This window comes from Homalodisca vitripennis, chromosome 2 (genome assembly GCF_021130785.1).
Source record: "Homalodisca vitripennis isolate AUS2020 chromosome 2, UT_GWSS_2.1, whole genome shotgun sequence".
Lineage (NCBI taxonomy): Eukaryota > Metazoa > Arthropoda > Insecta > Hemiptera > Cicadellidae > Homalodisca > Homalodisca vitripennis.
This window is the reverse complement of record NC_060208.1, coordinates 36,084,424-36,105,601: the sequence shown is the minus strand read 5'-3', so window position 1 is coordinate 36,105,601 and position 21,178 is coordinate 36,084,424. Positions and strand designations below refer to the sequence as shown.

General features: G+C 32.4%; 1 protein-coding gene across 1 annotated transcript in view; it reads left to right on the top strand.

Annotated features, from left to right (window-relative positions):
* The window catches only part of LOC124355586 (maternal protein tudor-like), a 121,980-nt gene that overhangs the window by 48,682 nt on the left and 52,120 nt on the right, over positions 1–21,178 (top strand). The window contains 7 exon segments of the mRNA XM_046806748.1: positions 5,753–5,827; positions 5,954–6,499; positions 7,879–7,967; positions 9,329–9,372; positions 14,924–15,089; positions 17,880–18,049; positions 19,265–19,426. Coding sequence (XP_046662704.1) covers positions 5,753–5,827; positions 5,954–6,499; positions 7,879–7,967; positions 9,329–9,372; positions 14,924–15,089; positions 17,880–18,049; positions 19,265–19,426 — 1,252 coding nt within the window.

Sequence of the window (21,178 nt, the reverse complement as noted above, 5' to 3'; positions counted from 1 at the left end):
TATGTAACCATGTTACAGGAATTTTTCTCATGGCTAGATGAGTTGGATTTGGGGGACATTTGGTTCCACAAGATGGTGCAACAGCACACACTGCAAGAGCATCGATGGCTGTTTTAGAGATCACTTCCCAGAATGTCTTAATCTCAATCAGGGGCAATTTTCTATGGCCGGCTCGATCTCCCGATTTTTTCTATAGGGTTTTTTTGAAATTCCGTGTTTATGTAAACCGTCCAAGGACCCTTAAAGATTTAAAGAACAACATCCAGGAAGAAATGGCCAACATAGCGCCTGCTATGCTTGAAAGAGTAATGACAAACACCAGAAATCGATATGCTCAATATATCCAGAATGGGGGACGTCACCTACCTGATTTATTCTTCAAAACTACGTAAAACAAAACTTTATGTATGTACATTGTAAAAACCAAATAATATTTTTCTGACTCATACAATGCGTTTTGGTAAGTTTTGAAAAAAGGAAGTTAAGTTATGCTGCCCCACTCTGTATTAGAGAAATAGGTCTGTCTATTATATAACTACACCCCTGCCCCAGCGATTATACTGTGTGTCTTCAATACATGCAGAAAATTTACTATTGTTAAACTGTTCTCACTTATGCTTGAACAACACTGACTTGTGCTGTTCTCTTCTCTTCTCCAGAGCAGTAAATATTCAATAGCAATATATATTTTTAAGAATTTAAAAGGTTAAAAACAATTTCTTAAAAAAATTGCTGTATTGATTAGTATTTATGAATTTAGATTTTTTAAGTTTTGTCCAACTTCAAAACATTCAATTGAATTTAAAATAAATATTAATACGCAATTAAATTATTGATTACATCACTGACAGTACTATTTAAATACATTTATATCGTTATTTTTGTTGAATTTTGTAAACATTGCATGTTTAGAGCATGCTTTTCTATGTATGTTCCATATCCATGTACAGAACTATAAGTTTGTCATAAAATTTTTATAAAGGCTCTATCAAGTTTAATTATACATAGATATCAGCATTTATTTAAGATCTGTTTGAATGTCTTAAACATCCATATCCATCATCCATATTGAATAACCACCGAAGTGTTAATTGTGCTTATGACAGATACATCATAAATAAACCGTTTGTGATCTTGTAGATAGAGAAATATTTTATAGTATTTAAGTAGTAGTTGATATATTTGGTAGTGATCCAATAGAAATTTATTATGATACAATCCTAGATTTTATGTGTCAGTATTTTATAGTTTTTAGTTTAAATAGGTACTGAGCTGTATTAGACTAAGACCCCAGTGGTTGAAATAGGTTCAACTTCTAAGTTATTAAGATGCAGTTGCTCAATTCCCTATTATAATAGAAAGGCACTTCTCTTTGATAGGTTGTGTACACTCCCTGCTGCACTGTTTGTCATTTATATTTCAAAGAACTTTGATGCAAATTACTCATCAAGCACTCTCATCATGGTTGTTGCTAAATAAACAGGTATAAAAACTGTCATTTGCTGTATAATTTTGTATACAGTTGATGTTTTTTAATTACTAAAATAAAAGTTAGTGCGACAGCCAGCATTTTATTTGTCTAGATGACTTTGCAAGTTACAATATTGTGCACACCAACTGCATTTATACTCACCATTTTTTGCTACATTGTATTTTGTTATCAATTAATGAGCTTTTATCTGTATGTCAGTCAATCCTACTTTTAACATTTTCAGAATTTAATTAAGTAACATTGAAAATTGATAACATTGATGACTATTACCAATGTATTAATATACGAGGATCGTCCACTAAGTAACCTCCGTTTTGAAATAAAAAATAAACCAGTTGAGATACAAAAAGTTTATTATATAAATGTTAAAACTACAGCTTTTCTCTACTTTTCTACTATTCACCATACAAATTCCAGCACTTATCATATCTTTTAACAGTTTTTTAAATTCCGTCTTTAAAAGAAATCTGCCGTCTGAGAACATAGCCAATCTGTCACAGCGTTTTGAAGCTCTTCATCACTCGCAAACCTCTGAGATGCAAGCCACCGCATAATGTACGGGAAAAGATGGAAATCACTGGGAGCCAAGTCCGGGCTGTAGGAGGGTTGGTCAAAAACGTCCCATTTGAACTTTTCCAAAAGTTCTGTAGTTCTTTGAGCTGTATGAGGGCGGGCATTGTCATGGACAAACACAACACCAGATGTCAGAAGACCCCGATGCTTGTCTTGAATTGCTCGTCGTAGCCGTTTTAAGGTTTCACAATAACCTGCAGCTGTAATGGTTGTACCATGCTCCATAAATTCAACGAGCAAGATGCCCTTAGCATCCCAAAAAACTGTAGCCATAAATTTTCTCACTGAAAAAGATTGGCGAGCTTTCTTTGGCTTGCTTGGCGTAGCGGTATGACCCCATTGCATTGACTGTTGTTTTGTTTCGGCATTCACATAGGCTACCCAAGTCTCATCTCCTGTAATGATCCTGTTCAAAAATGTTTCTCCTTCAACATCATACTGAGTAAGAAAGTCTATGGCAGAACTCATTCTTTTCATTTTGTGATCATCGGTGAGCACTTGGAATCCAACGAGCACAAAACTTGTGATAGCCTAGTTTTTCTGTCACTATCTCATGCACAAGACTTTGAGAAATTTCAGGAAAATGATCTGAAAGTTCCGAGGATTGTGAAGCGACGGTTCTCGCGAATTTTATCATCCACTTTGTTCACCAAGTCATCACTGACGAGAGATGGCCTACCACTCCGGTCTTCATCTTCCGGTGAACGTTCGTTCTTCCATTTTTTTTTTTTTAACGAACCCATTGACGGACTACACCTTCGCTCATAATGTTTGGACCATACACCGCACTCAATTCACGATGAATTTCAGCTGCTGTGTAACTTTTCGACCACAGAAATCTTATTGCACCACGCACTTCACACTTGGTGGGATTTTCTATCACGGCGCTCATGTTTTTACGTTGTAACAAAAGAACGTGCGATCGCACGATGTTCACCTTTGCACAGCTAGAAGTGTACTGAACGGCTGCGCACACCGATGTGAGAATAGCGGCACTACCCCCACTACTTATCACTCTACGCCCATACGGTGGTTACTTTATGGACGACCCTCTTACATTAAATGTCCTAATGCGTTGTACATAGCATTATACACAGGAAATATACCCCTCAAGTATGAGGATACATCATATTACACTATTCACAAGGAAGGCTCTTTACTGTTGTTATACATTATTGCTAGAATTTTAGTCACATGTAAGTGACATTCCTGAAATCTCAATCTCATTATCTTCCAAGTTTTGAGATTTTGCAGTAGATGTTTTAAAAGCTGTCTTGCTTTCGAGGTGATTACAACCATGCTCATTACATCAAGTTACTCTTACACTGTTTATCTCATTACAAAATCATATCACAAATTGCTACGGTCCCCACGTTGCTGTGCCTATTCTGCTACGATCCACTTTGCTCACCCTTCTGCTACGGTCCAGTCCCCCAGTTGGCTGTACGATTTTGCTACGTTCCAGGCCCCCGTTTGTTGTCCCAATTTTCTCACAATCGGTATTCAAAGTGTGCTGCCCCTCATTGGTTGTGCGACTTGCTTCGTGTTGACTAACTCATATTGTTCCAAGTTGATATTTAAATACCGATCAAACTTCAATGTCTGTGGTGTTGTTGAAAGTGTAGTTTGTATTAATGAAAGTAGGCTACACGTTATATATCACTAGCACTGGGTCTATATTATCTCAGGTTTTTTAAGTGGGTTGAATAATGGTTCAAACTTAATACTCTCTTCTGAAAGTTCTGATCAATATGATTGTTTATATCATAATAAAGTTCACAAAATATTCACTGTTCTTACCAATCACTTTGAATCAAATAAGTTTTGAAAGTAATATTCTTTAATTTAAAGCTTATTATCTTACTTACCACATTTCTTTGTAGATGGGATACTCAATGAAAGACAAAGCAAATGACTTTGACGTCAATTTATTTTATATTATACTGTCTAATTCTACTCACTTTGCTTTGATTTTTGTTCACTAACACAACATCCCATCCCTTATTACAACTTCAATGCACTATTGTACAGTTTCAAATTTCATCTATACGAGTAGACGTCCTTACTGCTTCAAGTCCAGACAGAGAAGAAGGATTCTCCGTATAAAAACTACGCATACCGGTTCACACAATGTTCATCCCCCTCTCCCGTTCAAATCAGCATCTTCACGATTAAATATAATTTGATTTTTTTCTTATAATTGTCAAAATTTATCACGTTCACTATAATTGATCAATTTAAGTCTCTATTTTCTTTTATTATTTTTCTAAATCTTTTTTATTTAAATTTTTAGCAACATGTGCTTTCTGACGTCATCAATACGCAAGTCATTTTATCCCACAATTGGCTTTTCTGCGTAATTTTATTTAGTACTTTTGTAAAACACGAATTTTGGTTATGTATAACTCATTTTTATTAATTAAATTTGTTCCCGTATAAAGTTTAATATATTTCTCCGTTATTAATTAAATAAATCTCAATTCCGACAACATGTGATTCACTGACGTCACAGTCTGCCGATTCCCCGCGAATATTCAAATGTCGTAATTTGACCTGTCACAAAATTTTTAGTTTTTGTTAGCATATCAGTAATATACAAATTAAAAAAAAAAAAATCTGTTTAACTGTCGACTCTTATGTAAAACAGTAGTGAGCGTAATTGGTATGTATATCTCTACCACAGTTGAATTTGCCAGGAAACCATGAGCACTGAATATTTACAACACAAGCAATAATGGCATTTTTTAATTGAGGATGATCAATGCAAAACGGACAGGGAGATCTTGTCAAGATGCGGGCGGACCTATTGCTAACTTTATCATTCTCATGTTTAATTCTTCCTACAGGATCGTTGTTTAATTTTTTTCACAATTAAAAAAAAGACACTAAACATTCATGTTGGTATTTTTCATAATACATACTGGGGAAAATCCCAAGAAGATCGATTCATAGTTCAATCATTTGTATCTTTATACATTTTTAGCGAATGCAAAAGGCTTGGAAGCATTATGAGAGTCGCAGCGCAACATCAAACAGCACTGGTAGCCGACAGCCTTTATTGGTCCAATAATTTTCATTAGTATTTTTGTTACAATAGACACTTTCTTTTTTTCATAAAAATCTCTGATAAAACATTATTTGAAAGTTTTTCTTGCACCATTCTGTACAATTGATAATTAAACAAATGTTTGTTATCTCATCATTTACAGATCAAAATGTCTTGTGCACTGACTGCAATAAATCTTGAAATTATTACACTCATTACAAGATTTGAAATATCTAGTCACTCAATGTTTTTGGTTTTCAGCTAAACATACTTAATTTGTTGAATTTAAAATACTTTTTACGCCTATGACTGAACTTTGTTTTTGTATATAGTTTTGTTCTATATAATTCCTTGACTAGAATGTACAGCTGGTTGCTGAATAACTAATTTTATTTCACTGATGGATTCTATTATAGGCTCTTATTACACTGAAGATTCTGATTAGGTAGTATAGTTTAAATATAATTTTATTTATGTTTGATATTGCAAACCTGTTTATTACGAATTATTAATGGTTAATACAGACTGTTTGAATGTATTTATACTTTTTCCTTTATTTAACTAGATTCATTTGCAATATTTAAATTATGTAAAAGTTTAAAATAATAAGTTGCTGTGAGTTATTTTCTATTTGTTGACAGTGAAGACACCAAGAAATCTTGGAGATCTCCAGAAAAAAGCGAAACACCTCCAAGATTCAACAAAGATGGGTGGCCGTTGGAATGATGGTCAAAAACCTGAAAGAAGGTACAATAAAGATAGTGAGGACAAACCATGGAACAAAGGAGAAAATAGGTTTAACAAAGACGATAGTAAGGAAGGAAGATCTGGTAGGGAAGAAGGTGGAACCGGAAGGGTATAACAGGGAAGATTCAGGTGGAAGTGGTAGATTTAATAGAGATGATAATAGAACATACGGAGAACGAGGAGGGAGATTTAGTGATGACGATAAGGGTGGACGATTTGGCAGAGATTCAGAATCTAGAGGCAGTAGATTCAACAGAGAAGATGGAGGAGGTAGATTCAACAGAGAAGATGGAGGAGGTAGATTCAACAGAGAAGATGGAGGAGGTAGATTCAACAGAGAAGATGGAGGAGGTAGATTTAACAGAGAAGATGGAGGAGGTAGATTCAACAGAGAAGATGGAGGAGGTAGATTTAATAAGACTGACGATGACAAACCTTGGAGAAAAAGAGATGACGATTCAGCTGATTGGAGAAGTACTAAAGACAAAAATGATGGTGGAAGTTGGAAAGATAGAGACGGTTTCTAGCGGTTACAAAGGTGGTGACGGTGGGAAAAATTGGAAAGATAGAGAGAGTGGTGGTGGAGGCTGGAATAAAGATAGAGACAGTTGGAAAGATGGCGGCGGTGATCGGAAAAGCAGGTAATTATTTCTACTGTAAGAATTGCTATTCTATTATTTTACAACCTACTGATTTATAGAATCTTTGATGGGTTCATTAAACTGTTATAATTTACTGTTGTTTCACTTTTTTATATATATAATAACTATGTAGAGAAATGAATTGTTAACCCTAGAACTGGCAATGGTGTCACTCTGTACTGGCGGCTCTATTTTAACAGACTCGCAGACGTTTCTTATAATGTATCATATTTCATAACTGTTAGTCCAAATATAAACTATTATATGTCAATGTATTCACAACTATATGGAGAGCATTATAATAACAATATCTTATTGTTTTCATGGAAACATATTTTTGTTTTTTTACAAAATGTAAGAAAAATGTTTTTTGAACATTATTTTTGTGTAAATATTCCGTTGTGTAAATGCTTAGCAATAAGCTTTACATCAAAACTGTAAATGTATAACTTATTCAACATTTTGTCCTGATTTCAAAAATATATAATTAGTGTAACTTTTACCTCAAAACGTATGTGTTACAGGGCTTTGTATGAAGAAGCACGCGTATTTACTTATTTTCAAAAATGCGTAGATTTCTAAATAAATATTATTGTTCGTGGGTAAACATAATCTCATGACTGCATTTATACTTATATATAGTATGACAGACAAAACAAAAATAAAATAATAAATTTTAATCTTACCTTATTTACATATGTACAATATATACAAAGTTTCATTTTTCACTCAGCGTCACTAGATCCTCCTCCCCCCCCCCCCAGCGAGCTCTCTAAGATCATTTGATCGGTCTTTAAGGTTTTCACCCATACTGAACAACTAAAACTATAACCTAAGAAAGCTAAAAAAACAATAATAACAACACTAAAACACTATAAAATACAAATTACACAAATACTATTGGATTCGTAACCTCAAACACAAAACCCGGCACTTGTTTACAGTTTCACAACAATGTGGTTGACCCTTACTACGTTCATGTCAGCTGACCATAGAGAACGATGTTTTACGGTAAACAAAGAAGACAATAATCGAAGTAAGAACAGTAAATCGGTACTATAGTTAATGCTCTTCCAGAATATATCAAATAAAAATCATTTATATGACCTTAATTGCCTAAAATTTCAATAACTGTACGTGTCTACTTTGGCAACGAATATTCGTCCTTGCCAAATGGGACGGGCCTTTGGCGACGAAAATTCGTTTCATACCAGCTGGAGGGTTAAGACAATTTTTGACTCTATTCCAGTAACCTACAAGTTTGGTATTATTAATAAAGAACTCTATTAGTAGGTTGAATGAGATATTTTAAGGTAACATTCTCTTTTGTTGACTATATATATTTACTTTATATATATTTAGTGAATTTTGATTTACAGATTTGATAATGATGGTGGTTTCAAGAAAGGTGGTTTTAGCCGAGAGTCACCAACGGAAAGAAGCAGTTTCCGGAAACCTTGGGAGAAAGGTATAATATTCCTATCTTGTTTGTATAGGATGTTCCATCATAGTGAGACATGTTTTACTTATTAAAAGACAACCCGGTGAAGAAGTAGTTATTGAGGCCTTTTTAGATCTCTTTTTCAGTTTAAACACTTTAGTTACTTAAAGTTATGTAAGGAGCACTTTGTAAAGTATTATTTATTCGTGAAAGACTTGAATGGTTAACAGAATTATCAACTTGGAATAAATTAAAACTGACCGATTGTTCTGATTACAAGCAGCTCTGTCCTTGTTTGTTTATAACTCTCTTTGTAACGATTTATGAACAGACCAATAGAGAACCAATCTGTAGCTACTCTCAGATGACAAAAAATAGGAATAGACTTTGGTGTCAAATATCAACCATTACTGATGAATCTTATTGTAATAAAGCAATTAAAATATAATTATTAAACAGTTAATGTAAAGGATTACGACATTTCCCAATATACAATTTTTTATTTTGTGCAAGGCCTTTCTGATGATGTAATCTTTGATTCAGAAAGGCCTTGCACAAAATAAAAAATTATATATTGGAAAATGTTGTATTCCTTTATACTAGTGATACTACAATAAACAGTTTTTCCAATGCTCGAAGATTCTACAGTTAATGTAAAGCTAAATAATAATAATAGATAAAAATAAGAATGGCCATCCTCGCTAGAATAAGTGGGAAACTTATTCTGTAATAGACCTTCAAGGACAACTTAGTTAAAATGTTGTAAATATAAGACTAGATATTTGCAAAATAATTGGATAAAAATGTATTTGTAATGCAAGTTTTATTCTTTGAGTACTATTCTTAGACAGTAAAACTAGCTAGAGGGCAATGTTATTGTTAATAGTTTAAACTAGCGGACAAATTAGTCTTTTCTAAGTAAAACAAAAACATATTGTTGACATGAACATTGAAAGCAAGTTATTTTTGTAATATAAAATTATATTGACTTGGTTTGCTAATTATGTCCATTAAAAGATTTAGTTCTACATCTATGGAAATTATTATTTTTCTCAAGTATCTATTTTATTTTTAATTCTGTGTAGTTATATTTGCAAAAAGTGACAGTTTAGAAAAAGAATTTTAGCTAAATCCCATAATTGTAAAAAATCTTTGGATTAATTTAGGTATGTAAAACTGTTGTTATCTGTTCTTTTCAGTATTACAGTTTTTCAACTTAATAATTATTTTTAAATTGCACACAAAAGCTTCAAGAATGAAGTGTCAAACAAATGACACAATTTCAGATCTAAACATTATTAATTATTCAATAATATTGTATTTTCTTACTAATTCAACCAATTTGATTTTGTTGTAATTAGTAACCATTTTAAATTGTAATGTTTCAGGTAGTGGTGATTCATTCCCTAAGCATTCCCCTAAATCACAAAAGGTAAGATCTAGTTTTAACAAGTATAATACACTAATTAAACTAAATTTTGCATCTTGGCCAGATTACACATTCTGTGTCTAATTTTATTTTTGCTTAGTACATAACTGGTCGTGCCATGTCAAGTTGCGTCTATATATATATATATTAATAAAATGTTTAAAGAACACATACAAGCATTGAAAACAAATAACATGTCTACAGTAAAATCAAATTTTTGCTGAACACTTATTAGAGACTGACCATAACTACACAAATTTTTGAAAAGAACATGGAAATTGTAGACATCGAAGGGAAAGGAGAGAAATTAAACACAAAAGAAGAAATTACATATCTATCTAAATTATAATAAAGATCCTCATAAACATTTTAAATAGTAATCTGAAAAATAAGACAAATCCAATTTAGAAAAAATTAAAATATTAAATACAGATTACTAATAAGAAAATTACAACTGTGTCAGTTAAATTTAACATATGTTTAAAAGGTCCACATGTGTATATCTAATCGTTTATTATTTATTTATTTAGAGGTTAATGTACGCTGATGGATGGTTATAAACCGAAAAAAAACGTGTATGTAATACAAAGATTTTTTAAAAGGGTTTTAGTTACTTTCATTACATTTATATATATATATATATATAATAGATTCCTAATTTTCATTTTCTGTGTTGATGTTTTGTTTTATTTTTATTATGTTCTTATAGCCCTATTTATATGTTTGTAATTTCCTGAAGACGGCTTAAGCCGAAATATAGAAACTGTTACTGTAATACATTTGAAGATTAATATATATATAAAACTAGGCTCAAGAATATATATATATATATATATATATATATATATATAATATATATATAGAGAATGCTGAAATAATGGCAGAAGCATTTAAGGAACTCCTGAATTGTAAGGAACCGGAGGAAATTTTGGGAAATCAACACTAATACTCCAATAAAAACCAAACCCGTAAATATTAACCCCCCTACAGTAAAAGAAGTGGAAACTGTACTTAAAAGAATTGAAGAAGTACAAAGCAGGTGGTGAAAGACCAAATGTTTGCAGAGGTGTGGAAGTATGCTGGAGTATCTAGTCATACCTCTCTTCATATGATACTACAGAAAATTTGGGTTACTGAGAAAATTTCCCGATCAATGGACTATAGCTATAATTCCACCCTTTGCACAAGAAAGGTGACAGATGTAATCCGGATAACTATAGAGGTATATCACTCCTCGATTGTACTTATAAAGATTTTTTCAAAGATTCTCTACAACAGGATTAAGGACCAACTAGATCAAGAACTTGGAGAATACCAAGGAGGATTCAGGCCTTGGAGAAGTTGTACAGAGCAAATAATTACACTAAAGTTAATTATGGCATATTATAGAAAACAAAATAAACAACTCTCAATAACATTTGTTTGATTTCAAGAAAGCCTATGATTCCATTCATAGAATATCACTATTAAAAATACTGAGACATTTTGGACTTCACCCCAAATTAATTAAATTAATAGAACTAACATTAACTAATACAAAGTCTAAAATAAAGTTTAGAGGAGAACTTTCAGAACCATTTCAGATAAAGACTGGCTTAAGACAAGGTGATGGATTATCACCGCTTCTTTTTAACTGTGCATTAGAGTACGTCATGAGGGAATGGGAAAGAAATAACCAAAAAAACATAAAGATTGGATATCAAAGGGACAACATTAATCTGAACTGTCTGGGGTTTGCTGATGACTTAGCTCTTTTGGCCAATGACATTCAGGAAACAAAACAGCAAATTAAATCTTTACAAGATATAGCTCAGAAAATTGGTTTAAAGATATCGTTTGAAAAAACAGAAGTTTTATTAACACAGCCTCCACTTGCAAATAAAATAAGGTTGGACAACCACAATATAAAAATTGTGCAGAAATTTAAATACTTAGGAGAAGTAATCACTTATAACCTGAATGAAAAACCATCTTGGCAAAATAAAATAGACAAACTAACTAAGATTAAACATGCTACTAAGAATACGTATAATAAAAAATGTCTTTCAATAAATACAAAATTAAGACACTACAAAACAGTTGCTCTGCCACAAATTACATACGCAAGTGAAACAATATTTAAAACAACAAATACTATTGCAATAGATAAGGTTCTTAAGATGGAGAGAAGAATAGTCAGAACTTGCTTAAACAAAAACTATCAAGTAGACGGAGTTTGGAGACTAGCTTCCAATGAAACAGTCTACAAAAAATATAGAACCCATTACAAGTATAATTAAAAAGAAACGAATATCATTCCTGGGGCATTTGTTAAGAACACCTGAAATAGAATTAGCAGGAAAATAGTAGAAAAACTTTGGTATAGTAAAAGTGACATTAAATGGATCACAGAATTAAAGGAAGATATGAGAGAGTTACAAATTACAGTAGAGGATTTAAAAACACAAGACAAACACATTGAAGATATTGAATGACAAACACTCTACACTACAGCTGAAAAAGAAACAAAACAACGAATAGGAAGAGTGGTTCCGGAGGAGGAAAGGAAATTACGCTCGGAAAGGATGAAGAAATATTGGGTGGATAAAAGAAAGAAAGACTAGAAAATATAAAGTGACTAAAGTGGTCCAATGTAGGCCATAAAATTATAAATAAATAAATATATATATATATATATATATATATATATATATATATATATATATATATATACATATAGGATAGTTTCTTTCTATGTCAAACTGCACCATATCATTCATATCTCAGCAGTTCCAACCACTGTCTCATGTTCAACCTATCTTCCACTTCCATGTGGTCCTATTCTACCAAATCTTACTGTGATTATACTAGATCTGATTTTTGAGAATATATTATTAGGACCAAGGTAAAATTAGTGCACCAATCTCGGCTCAAAATTTGAGCCAAATTTTGATACGTCCTGCCCAACAATAATACTCCCAAACAAATGACAACCCATTTTAATGTTAAGTTTTAAAAGTTTTAGTGCTTAGCAATTCCTGTTTTTCATGGTTTGGTTTCTACGAGTTCTCCTATTGGTTTTACAAACAAAACGCAGTTAGTTTGAGTGCTTAAATTGTTCTAAATTAATTTAAAAACAAAAATCATGCATACTATATAAACGTAAATTATTTATGTGTAACATGTAATCCTAAAAAAATTAACTTTCATTGTTATGGAAACATGCCATTTACACTTCGTCGACCAAAGCTGTGTGATCTTCTCAAGGTCATCAAAACAACAAATGTTATCTGGCTGTAATAAAATAAAAAATAATATTTTACACAGTTATGTCCACCAGAAAAATATGTTATATGATGGATAAGATCAGGAATAATTCACAGCCTGTTCAGTGCTGCTATCTAGCAGAAAATGGTACAACTACATGGTCAAAGTGTAGTCATGTCTTGGTTTGTTGTGGTATCGCTTTTCCCGGCAGTTAACACTCGTCACAGAGCGATTGGGTTATTTCACTGCTTCCATCCTACGGGTTCTCAGCGTCTCTCCATATTTGACTAAAATCTTTCCTTTACCTTGTATTCAATTCATGAAACACACTGGGTTTTTTTTTTAAACATCCCTTCACAGACATAAGCTTCCAAAATTTGTTTACCCTGGTAATGCTTGGTAATGCTTCAAACGTGTTTGGTATCAATTCTGGACAAATCATAGCCCCCTGCTATATCCATGCCAAAAATATATGAGTAAAGCTCATACAAACTCTTGTATGAGTTTGTAAATTGTTATCTAAGTGTAAGTTACTGGTAGTCGATTTTTATCTAAGATACATGATCCTGTTCTTTTGATACCATTGCTTTTCATTACCATAAATCTTTAATTTAATCGTTCAAACATGCTGTTCAAATATAAGGATAACCGGTCCAAATTCTTGATTAAACATCTTATGTGGCAGTGAACGATTGTTAAACTGTTGCTACCACTATTATAAAAGAAGTTTACACATTCCTTGAACATCTATCTCCAGACAAAGGAAATGTATATAGACATCGCTGTCATCATCTAAAGAAGCCAGCAGAAGCAAACCTATGCAACAGCCTGCCCGCCCAGTGAGGAAAAAATTTAATTCAATATTAGTTATGCAGCAATAACTAGCAAACCACTACATGTATAAAAATTAACATTCACATGGAAAAGAAAAAGCTGTATACAAATATACTTAAGTTTAATAATAACCTTTTGTTAAATAATGTTTTTTTGTTATTTTTTTAATTCTTTGCTGATATTTTCAAAACTATAACACCTTTTGAACACATCTTGTATATGGGCCAGTAAAGGTCACACTCATGGCTAATAACTGTTCAGATCATCATTGTGATTCACATTTTTCTGAAGTTTCAGCTTTCTCTAAAGTTATGGGATCTGCACTCAAAATGTTATATAAATATATGCATTTTATATAAATTGTAGTTTATTCCCGACACTACAACGGGTGACAGATCGGTCTGGAGTCTTTTACGTTCAAAAACTATTTAGGCTGACTGATCATCCAAGCAGTCCTCAAAAGAAAAACGCTTAAGGAAGATAGATCGGGCCTTATTCCTCAAAGGGTTAACTAGGGTGTTAAATTCGACCCTATGTTTCTGAACTTAACTTTCTTATAATATAACGAAGCACAACAGAATTAACCCTTATAACGTCACAGACGCTGTATGGCGCATAGACAAACTATCTCCAAACGGCAAAGACGCGGTACGGCGCATCGACACAAAACTGCGTCTATAGCAAATTTAAGTTCCTTTTAAATCCGATCAATGTCACTAACGGTATGCGTCAACCATGTGTGTGGGTTATTGACCTATGTCAAGCGTCAAAATATAGCTGTCGCGTTACATTGTTTGAAACAATAGACACGGTGTCTAGACACTCTCCCCGCCACACGGCACAGACGCCGTACAGCGTGCGCTTTTGTTTGCAGTTTGGCTTCAGGTAGTGCGTGTCTAACCATCGCTGAGTCGGTTTCCTTCGTCGTGTTTTCTGTTTATATGGTTTTTATTTATTTTTAATTTTATTATATATAATTTATTTTAATTATATTTATATAATTGTCTGGTAATGTTTATAGTTTAGCTAATAAAATTTTGTGTGCCTTTTATTTTGACTTTATTTATATCTACAATTTAATGTCCCATAAATATATGTACGTACAAGATAATTTTTAAATTTTTACTTTTTTATACTTACCATAATTATAGAAAGTAAAAATAAAAATTAACTTTACACATTTAAAAATTTTTTTTTTTTTTAATATTGTGCCGTTTGCTGGAATTCGTGAAAAGATATACTGACGTTATAAGGGCTAAATTATGCTTGCCATTTACTTTGCTACCTTCTCTTAAAAATAGTTGTAATTTTAGTACACAAAGGTGTTAATTTATTGTCACTAACAGTAAATATGTCACAAGTAGTATTAATTAAAGTAGTAGCGATACAGTTTTACTGTTTCAGTATATCCTATACTTGGAGTCACAGTCAGGTAATGGATGTGTTTATAGGTAACATATTTTTTGTGTTATAGCCGGATAGTGTGGGGGGGATCCCTCCTGTCACTGTCAAGGTTGGTAGCTCTGAAGATATCCAGGTAGTCTTCACTACATCTCCCATGGAGTTCTATGTTCAACTGACAAGTTCTTTCGATGAGCTAAATGAACTCATGGAGAAAATCAAAACCGCTTGTGAATCTGGTGAGTTATATAAATTTTTTGGTAAATGATTTATTTAATATCAAGATGTCCTCTGAAGCATTAAAGTCCTACATTCATCAAATTCCGTCCATTGTCAGTTCCTTCTCTTTTAATAGCAACCAATATATATATAACTACAACTCTCCATTTCCCACCTGTTCTATAGTTGATCCAGGAGGCAATGAAATCTTGGTGAATATTGTCAGTCATCCAGACGTTTTGTTTTAATTCAATTTAACCCAATAACAAATTAACATTCAAATTTCTGTAGTTGTATCACAGTAATCCATCATGTCTCATTCCACATTTGTGTTTTTCCTTTTACTTCTACTTGTATTTTATCTTTGTCCTATATTTTTATGTGCATCTTAAATTTATATACAATTCATGTTACTATAAGTTAGTAATATATATTTAAGGTGCACTTATAAAATAATTATTTTAAGTAGAAATGTTATTGTATTATTACAACCAAATTCATTTAACCTGTTGATTAGTAGCGGCGCAGTGCACCAAGGTATAGGTTAGTAACGACGCAACTGTTGCGGTTTGAACAGTTTTACTGGTTAGTTTCACCGCAATACTTGCAACTCGTAAGGATATTGATTTCTAGACATCTAGCAGCTGTGGTAAGTACTACGGAACATCACTGGCCCAAGTAGTTCTCAGAGTATCCGCTAGATCGTAGGAGCGTTCAGTTTTGTTTCGTTCTGTAACAAAGCCCTACAAGTGGCTTTGCGGGAACCAGTAGTTTACCTCTTGCCGTGACATTGAAACCCGTGTTAGAGATTATGTTTTTGTTTTTCTCGTGTGATTAGTCTGATTTATTACAAACCTAATTCGTTTTGTTGCCAATGGCTGGCCGTAGCCATCTAAATGATGATGAAATACGCGAGTTCTTTTTGGATTCGGGTTAGTGAAGACGAAGAATTGTATAGTGATTTATTTCCTAACAGTGTGAACGCGTCAAGTGTTAGCCTAGACACAGACGTATGCCTACCTACAGCATATACAAATAAAATACTCAAAAATCCAAAAAATTAAAAAAGTTAAAAAAACTCACTTTTTGAGCCATGCGCACTAAAAAAAAAAAACTCACTAAATAACAGGTTAATTGTCAACGTCATATTTTTAAAGTGCAATATAATAATTTGGTCAATATATTTTTTATTAATAACTCTTTGAGTGCCAATGTCCGATTTTAACCGGACAACAAAAGTTGGCCGAAAAGTGCCAATGTCCGATTTTACCTGACTACAAAAGTTGGCCGAAAATGCTGACGTCCGATTTTACCGAACGTTCGGGAAAAAGTTACTAAAAATTGTAACCTTTAATATTTTTAAATAATATCATATTGAAATGTTTGTGAAGAATCGTTCTTTTCAAAATAAATTGTTATAGTGTACTTCCGATCAAACTTTAAATTATGAAACTCACATATAAACATTTTTGGTTGCCATAGCTACCAGAAACAATGTGATAATAGTTTCTTAAAAGTTGTATAACTTACTCGTTATTGAAGATAATAATATACATTTTTCAAGATTTACAGACAATTGTATACACTTTCCAGTGATATGGACTAAGAAAAGGATATGAATTTTTTTGGTTATAATAATTTGGTTGAAAAATGAAATTAAAAAATATTTTTGAATTTTTTTTAGGTAAGTCCATTTTTGGTATTCCTAAATTTATTGTTATGGTAACTTTGTTATTTTATGTAAATTAAACAGAGTTTTCAGAGAAAAATAAAAAAAGAATCATGTTGATAGCTTATTAAATAATCGAACTGTGAATTTTTTACTAAAACTTTGCAAAATGCCTGAAAAAGGGCTGGCACTTTTAGGTACACCCACTAGAAAAATACCTGGCACTTTTCAGTATACCCACTCAAAAAATACTTGGCACTCAAAGGGTTAAAATAATAAAGAATTAACCCTTTTAGTGCTGCAGCCACTTTGCAATGTCATGTTCATAAAATGGCAAGCCGTATCCTGTACATTTGCAATAATTTAGAAAAACAAAAGGTATTGTACAACTAACGTGTGTTAGTTTTCACCCACACAGTTGATGATATGGCACATATTTCATTATACTTGAAACAGAAATAAAAAGCATCAAAACTGTGTTTAGTAAAAATGTTTATTTTTTAGTTAGACCCAATTATTGGTGTATCTAATATTCTTTTATCATACCACATGAAAGATTATTATAAATTACCAAATTTCATGTATTATTTGTTTTATAGAGGAATTAAATGTAATTTTAGTAAAATGACAAAAGTTAAATTATTTTTCCCAAGTGCAAGGATTTGGGAAGTGTTTGTTTTTGTGAAATAACTAATCACTGAGTTTCTATATTTTTCTTGCCATTTTATTGAGTATGGTTTGTAAAATGAAATATGTATATCGTGTTAGATTTTGTTTTAACTAAACAAACAAACATTTCTTTATAATGTCTTTTGTGTTCTTTAAATCTTTTGTTTAATTGTGAGTTTTCTTTTATCAAATAATAGAAAATAATAAAGTATTGTTGAAATGTAGCTAAGATGCTGCAGGATCGTATCGGCGAGAAAACATTATAAAGGGATTTCACTGTATACTACTCAAGAATTTATTGTTCTTATATTTAATTTGTAGATGTGTGTGAGTGTTTATCATATTTGAAATAATAAGAAAAAAGCTGACATGAATTCCAAGAAGGTTGAATTTTCCAAGAGAAGAGTTTAGATGCAAAGAGGATTTATCATATGATAAAATTTATAAATTTGGTATTGATAATTTGTTGTAGGGGAAGTGTCAGACATGAGTTCTGTGGCGGAGAAGGTTGGTTGCCTTGCAAAGTACTCTGAAGACGACTCCTGGTACCGAGGGTATGTGGAGGAGAAGAGTTTTGACACAGCTAAAGTGCTATTTGTTGACTACGGCAACAAAGAGGATGTCTCGTGTGATAAAATTAAAGTAAGTTGAACACAGATTTTTACTATTTTACGTACTGTAACTGAATTGTCTTTTTTGTTTTTATCTGACAATATATACATGTTAGTTTTCTCAAAATTTAATGTTGATACTATTTTTTGTATTTTAACCCATTGAGGTAGTAGAGTTTCAAGCAGAGCTCTGTCCGCTACACCAGGTCCGGATGCTGAGTTACAAGTCCAGCTCAATCTAGTTTTAATATCAGCCTTTGAGATTATTTTCATCATTGTTGTAATTTTTTTGTTTAAAGTTTATTATTGACGATGGAAGATTTGAAAGGATAAGAAGATTTTGAAAATTTGCCATTGTTTTTGTTACAAAAAAAGTGTAAAACTACGTTCCAAGGATTGAAATCTACCCTCTTCTTCAGGTTTACCTAAGACATTAAAAAACTAAAAAGATGCAGCAATGGACTGCCATTCAAGGTTAAAATAGTTATTAAGTGATACCTAACAAACTGCATGAAGAGACTAGAGAATGAATCCAAGTGATGCCACTTCATAGGAGCCAAGAGCATAAATGCAAAACACTCAAACTAATGAAGGTGAAGCGCTAAAGTTACTTCGTGTGTGATGTGTTTTTGCTCCTGTACAGTTACATTGCTTGAGTTCATTTTTCTCCAGTCTGGGCTTAAAGCAGTTCCTTTGAAGTCTCGACACAGATAGTCATTTACTACTTGATCATAGTGTAACTGAGGATGATGAGACAGAGCTGAACTACGTGAATTGTGAATTAAAACACAGTCCATATATTGGGTATACTCAGGAGTTAAAAAGCAAGTTCAAATTGAGAATTTGTTGAGGGATTTTTTTAAAGAACTACATTTTCCATATGCTGGAAAGGAGTTATTTTTTATGTTTAATCAACTACTAATTAGTAAAATGAAAAATCATTAGTCCAACTATACTTCCTTGTGCATTTGTCAATATAAATTTATGTTAAATTGTTTATGAATCTATCCATGGGATAATATTGCTTAAACTACTCTAAATATCAAGAAAGTTCTGCCAATGGTGAGCTCTGGGCTTTGTGAAAGTGGAAAGAAAGTTGCAACGAGGGTGCTGGTGAAGAATTGTATCAATAGTGTCTTCAGTAATTTGATACAGCCATCGTACAGCTATTATTCCCATATCCTACTTTTTTCTACTGTTCCCCTTGTTTTTGCCACGTGTTGACACAACAGTTGACTGTTGTCAGGAGCTACCTGAGAGCATGTGTGTGCTGCCAGTCCAGGCTGTCAAGTGTCGTCTGTATGCAGTGCCAGAGACAGCAGAGACAGACGCTTTCTCAGCACTTGTGGATGGGAAAACGCTTAATGCACAGTTTGTCGCCAAACACTTCCTCACCAAGAGTTTTCAGGTATGTTCCATTCCTCTGGTTTTCCAACAGATTTGTGCTGTTGCTGATAAAAGTCAGCTGTGTGATTTTTCACAACATGACTACATTTTATTTTAGAGCAGTGCATGAACAATGGTCTGAGTGAGGTATATGAGAGTGGTGCCTTATCATTTTCAAAGTAAGCTTACAATACACTTGATGATTTTTACAATTATTTTTGAAAGTGTTATTTGTTTCAGTGTGTGTATGTTATCATTAACTGTTTTCAAAGGATATTGTGTCTTTCAAATTATCAAGGATATTGTGTTGAGCCCTGAAAAACCATAGATCCAAGTTCAAGATTTATTACACAATATTACTCTGATTATTTCTCACTTCTATCATCTATGTGCACAAATGAAATTTAGTTCAGAAGTAAATTTTGCTAACAAGTGCTCAAAACATTAACAAAGCGCATTATAGTGTATAACATGATAGTTTATTACATTGCTTTCATATTAGTACTGTAGAGGATTTCCCAAAAACTGGTGCATTAAACTGTTAATAAGTGTTGTCAAGAATTCTAGTGTGTTCACTATTAATGTAAATTTTATTCCAAAAAAACTTTACTTTTCTATGCATAAAGATTGAAAACATTCAGTTTATACAAATTGTTTAGGTTTGTTATTTTTATATAAGTTCTTTCGCATTTGAGAAGGGAACATATTATGTATATTATGATTATTGATTGTACAACACTTCCATAACAAAAATAAACTCGGAATAAAGAATTTCCCACAATTCTAACCCCAATGTCTTATAGTTCTTAAATTGTCTATGACTCTAGAAGCACATCGAACCCCTTTTATAAACCCCTTCATCCTCCAATCACAAGTCAGCATGTGTCCAATAGTTTGCTGTTATTTGTTTAATGTATCAATTAGAGTTTGTTTGTGAGCAAATTATTATTTTTAAAAACTACAGTAATTATTTTGCGTACCTATGTTTTTATTATACAGAAATTTGTAATGCTGATTTCCAATAAGTTCTTGAATAATCTTATTTGAATATTCAATGGATTTGAGGTTCAGCTTCGACACGTCACTATTTGTGATATTGTGAAATCATGACGCCAAGCATATTTTAAACATTTCTGTTGGTTTGTTAATTTAATTCATTATTTTGTAATAAAATACTTTGAAAATATTGTTATTGGAATGAAGTTAAAAGAGCCTATGTATCAAGATAGCTTATCAGACTTTGACTCGTGTGATGGATACAAATCACTGTTCAGTTAGAAGTGTGCCACATAATTATCATTTTGATCAGTCACTTTAGTTTGATATATTCGTACAAGATGGGTGTAAGTTTTCCATCACAGTTGAAATAAAGAGTAGTGATTGAGTTCCTTTCGCTTAGGATTGTCAACTCACTTAATGACAAATGTTTACGGTGACAAATTAAGGGCATTAGTCATGTAAGAAAATGGGTTTTTTAAGATTCAAAAGTTGCAAACGGAAAATTAAATGTGAAGGATGGTTCTCGTTCTGAATGTCCAGTGAGAATAACAACAGATGAAAGCCAGTCTCATGTTGATGTGCTTATACTGCTAAACGGACAGAAAACATCATGAAATCATTTCCTTTATGTGTGTACTTGTTGGGTGCAGAGAATGCTTACTTTTGAAATGAAATCTCAGTATCTAGACAAATTTTCGCCAATATGAAGATGAAGGTAATCCTAACCGATTTATGGATGTTGGAGGCATTACTTATCGGCCACCCCTCATATTTT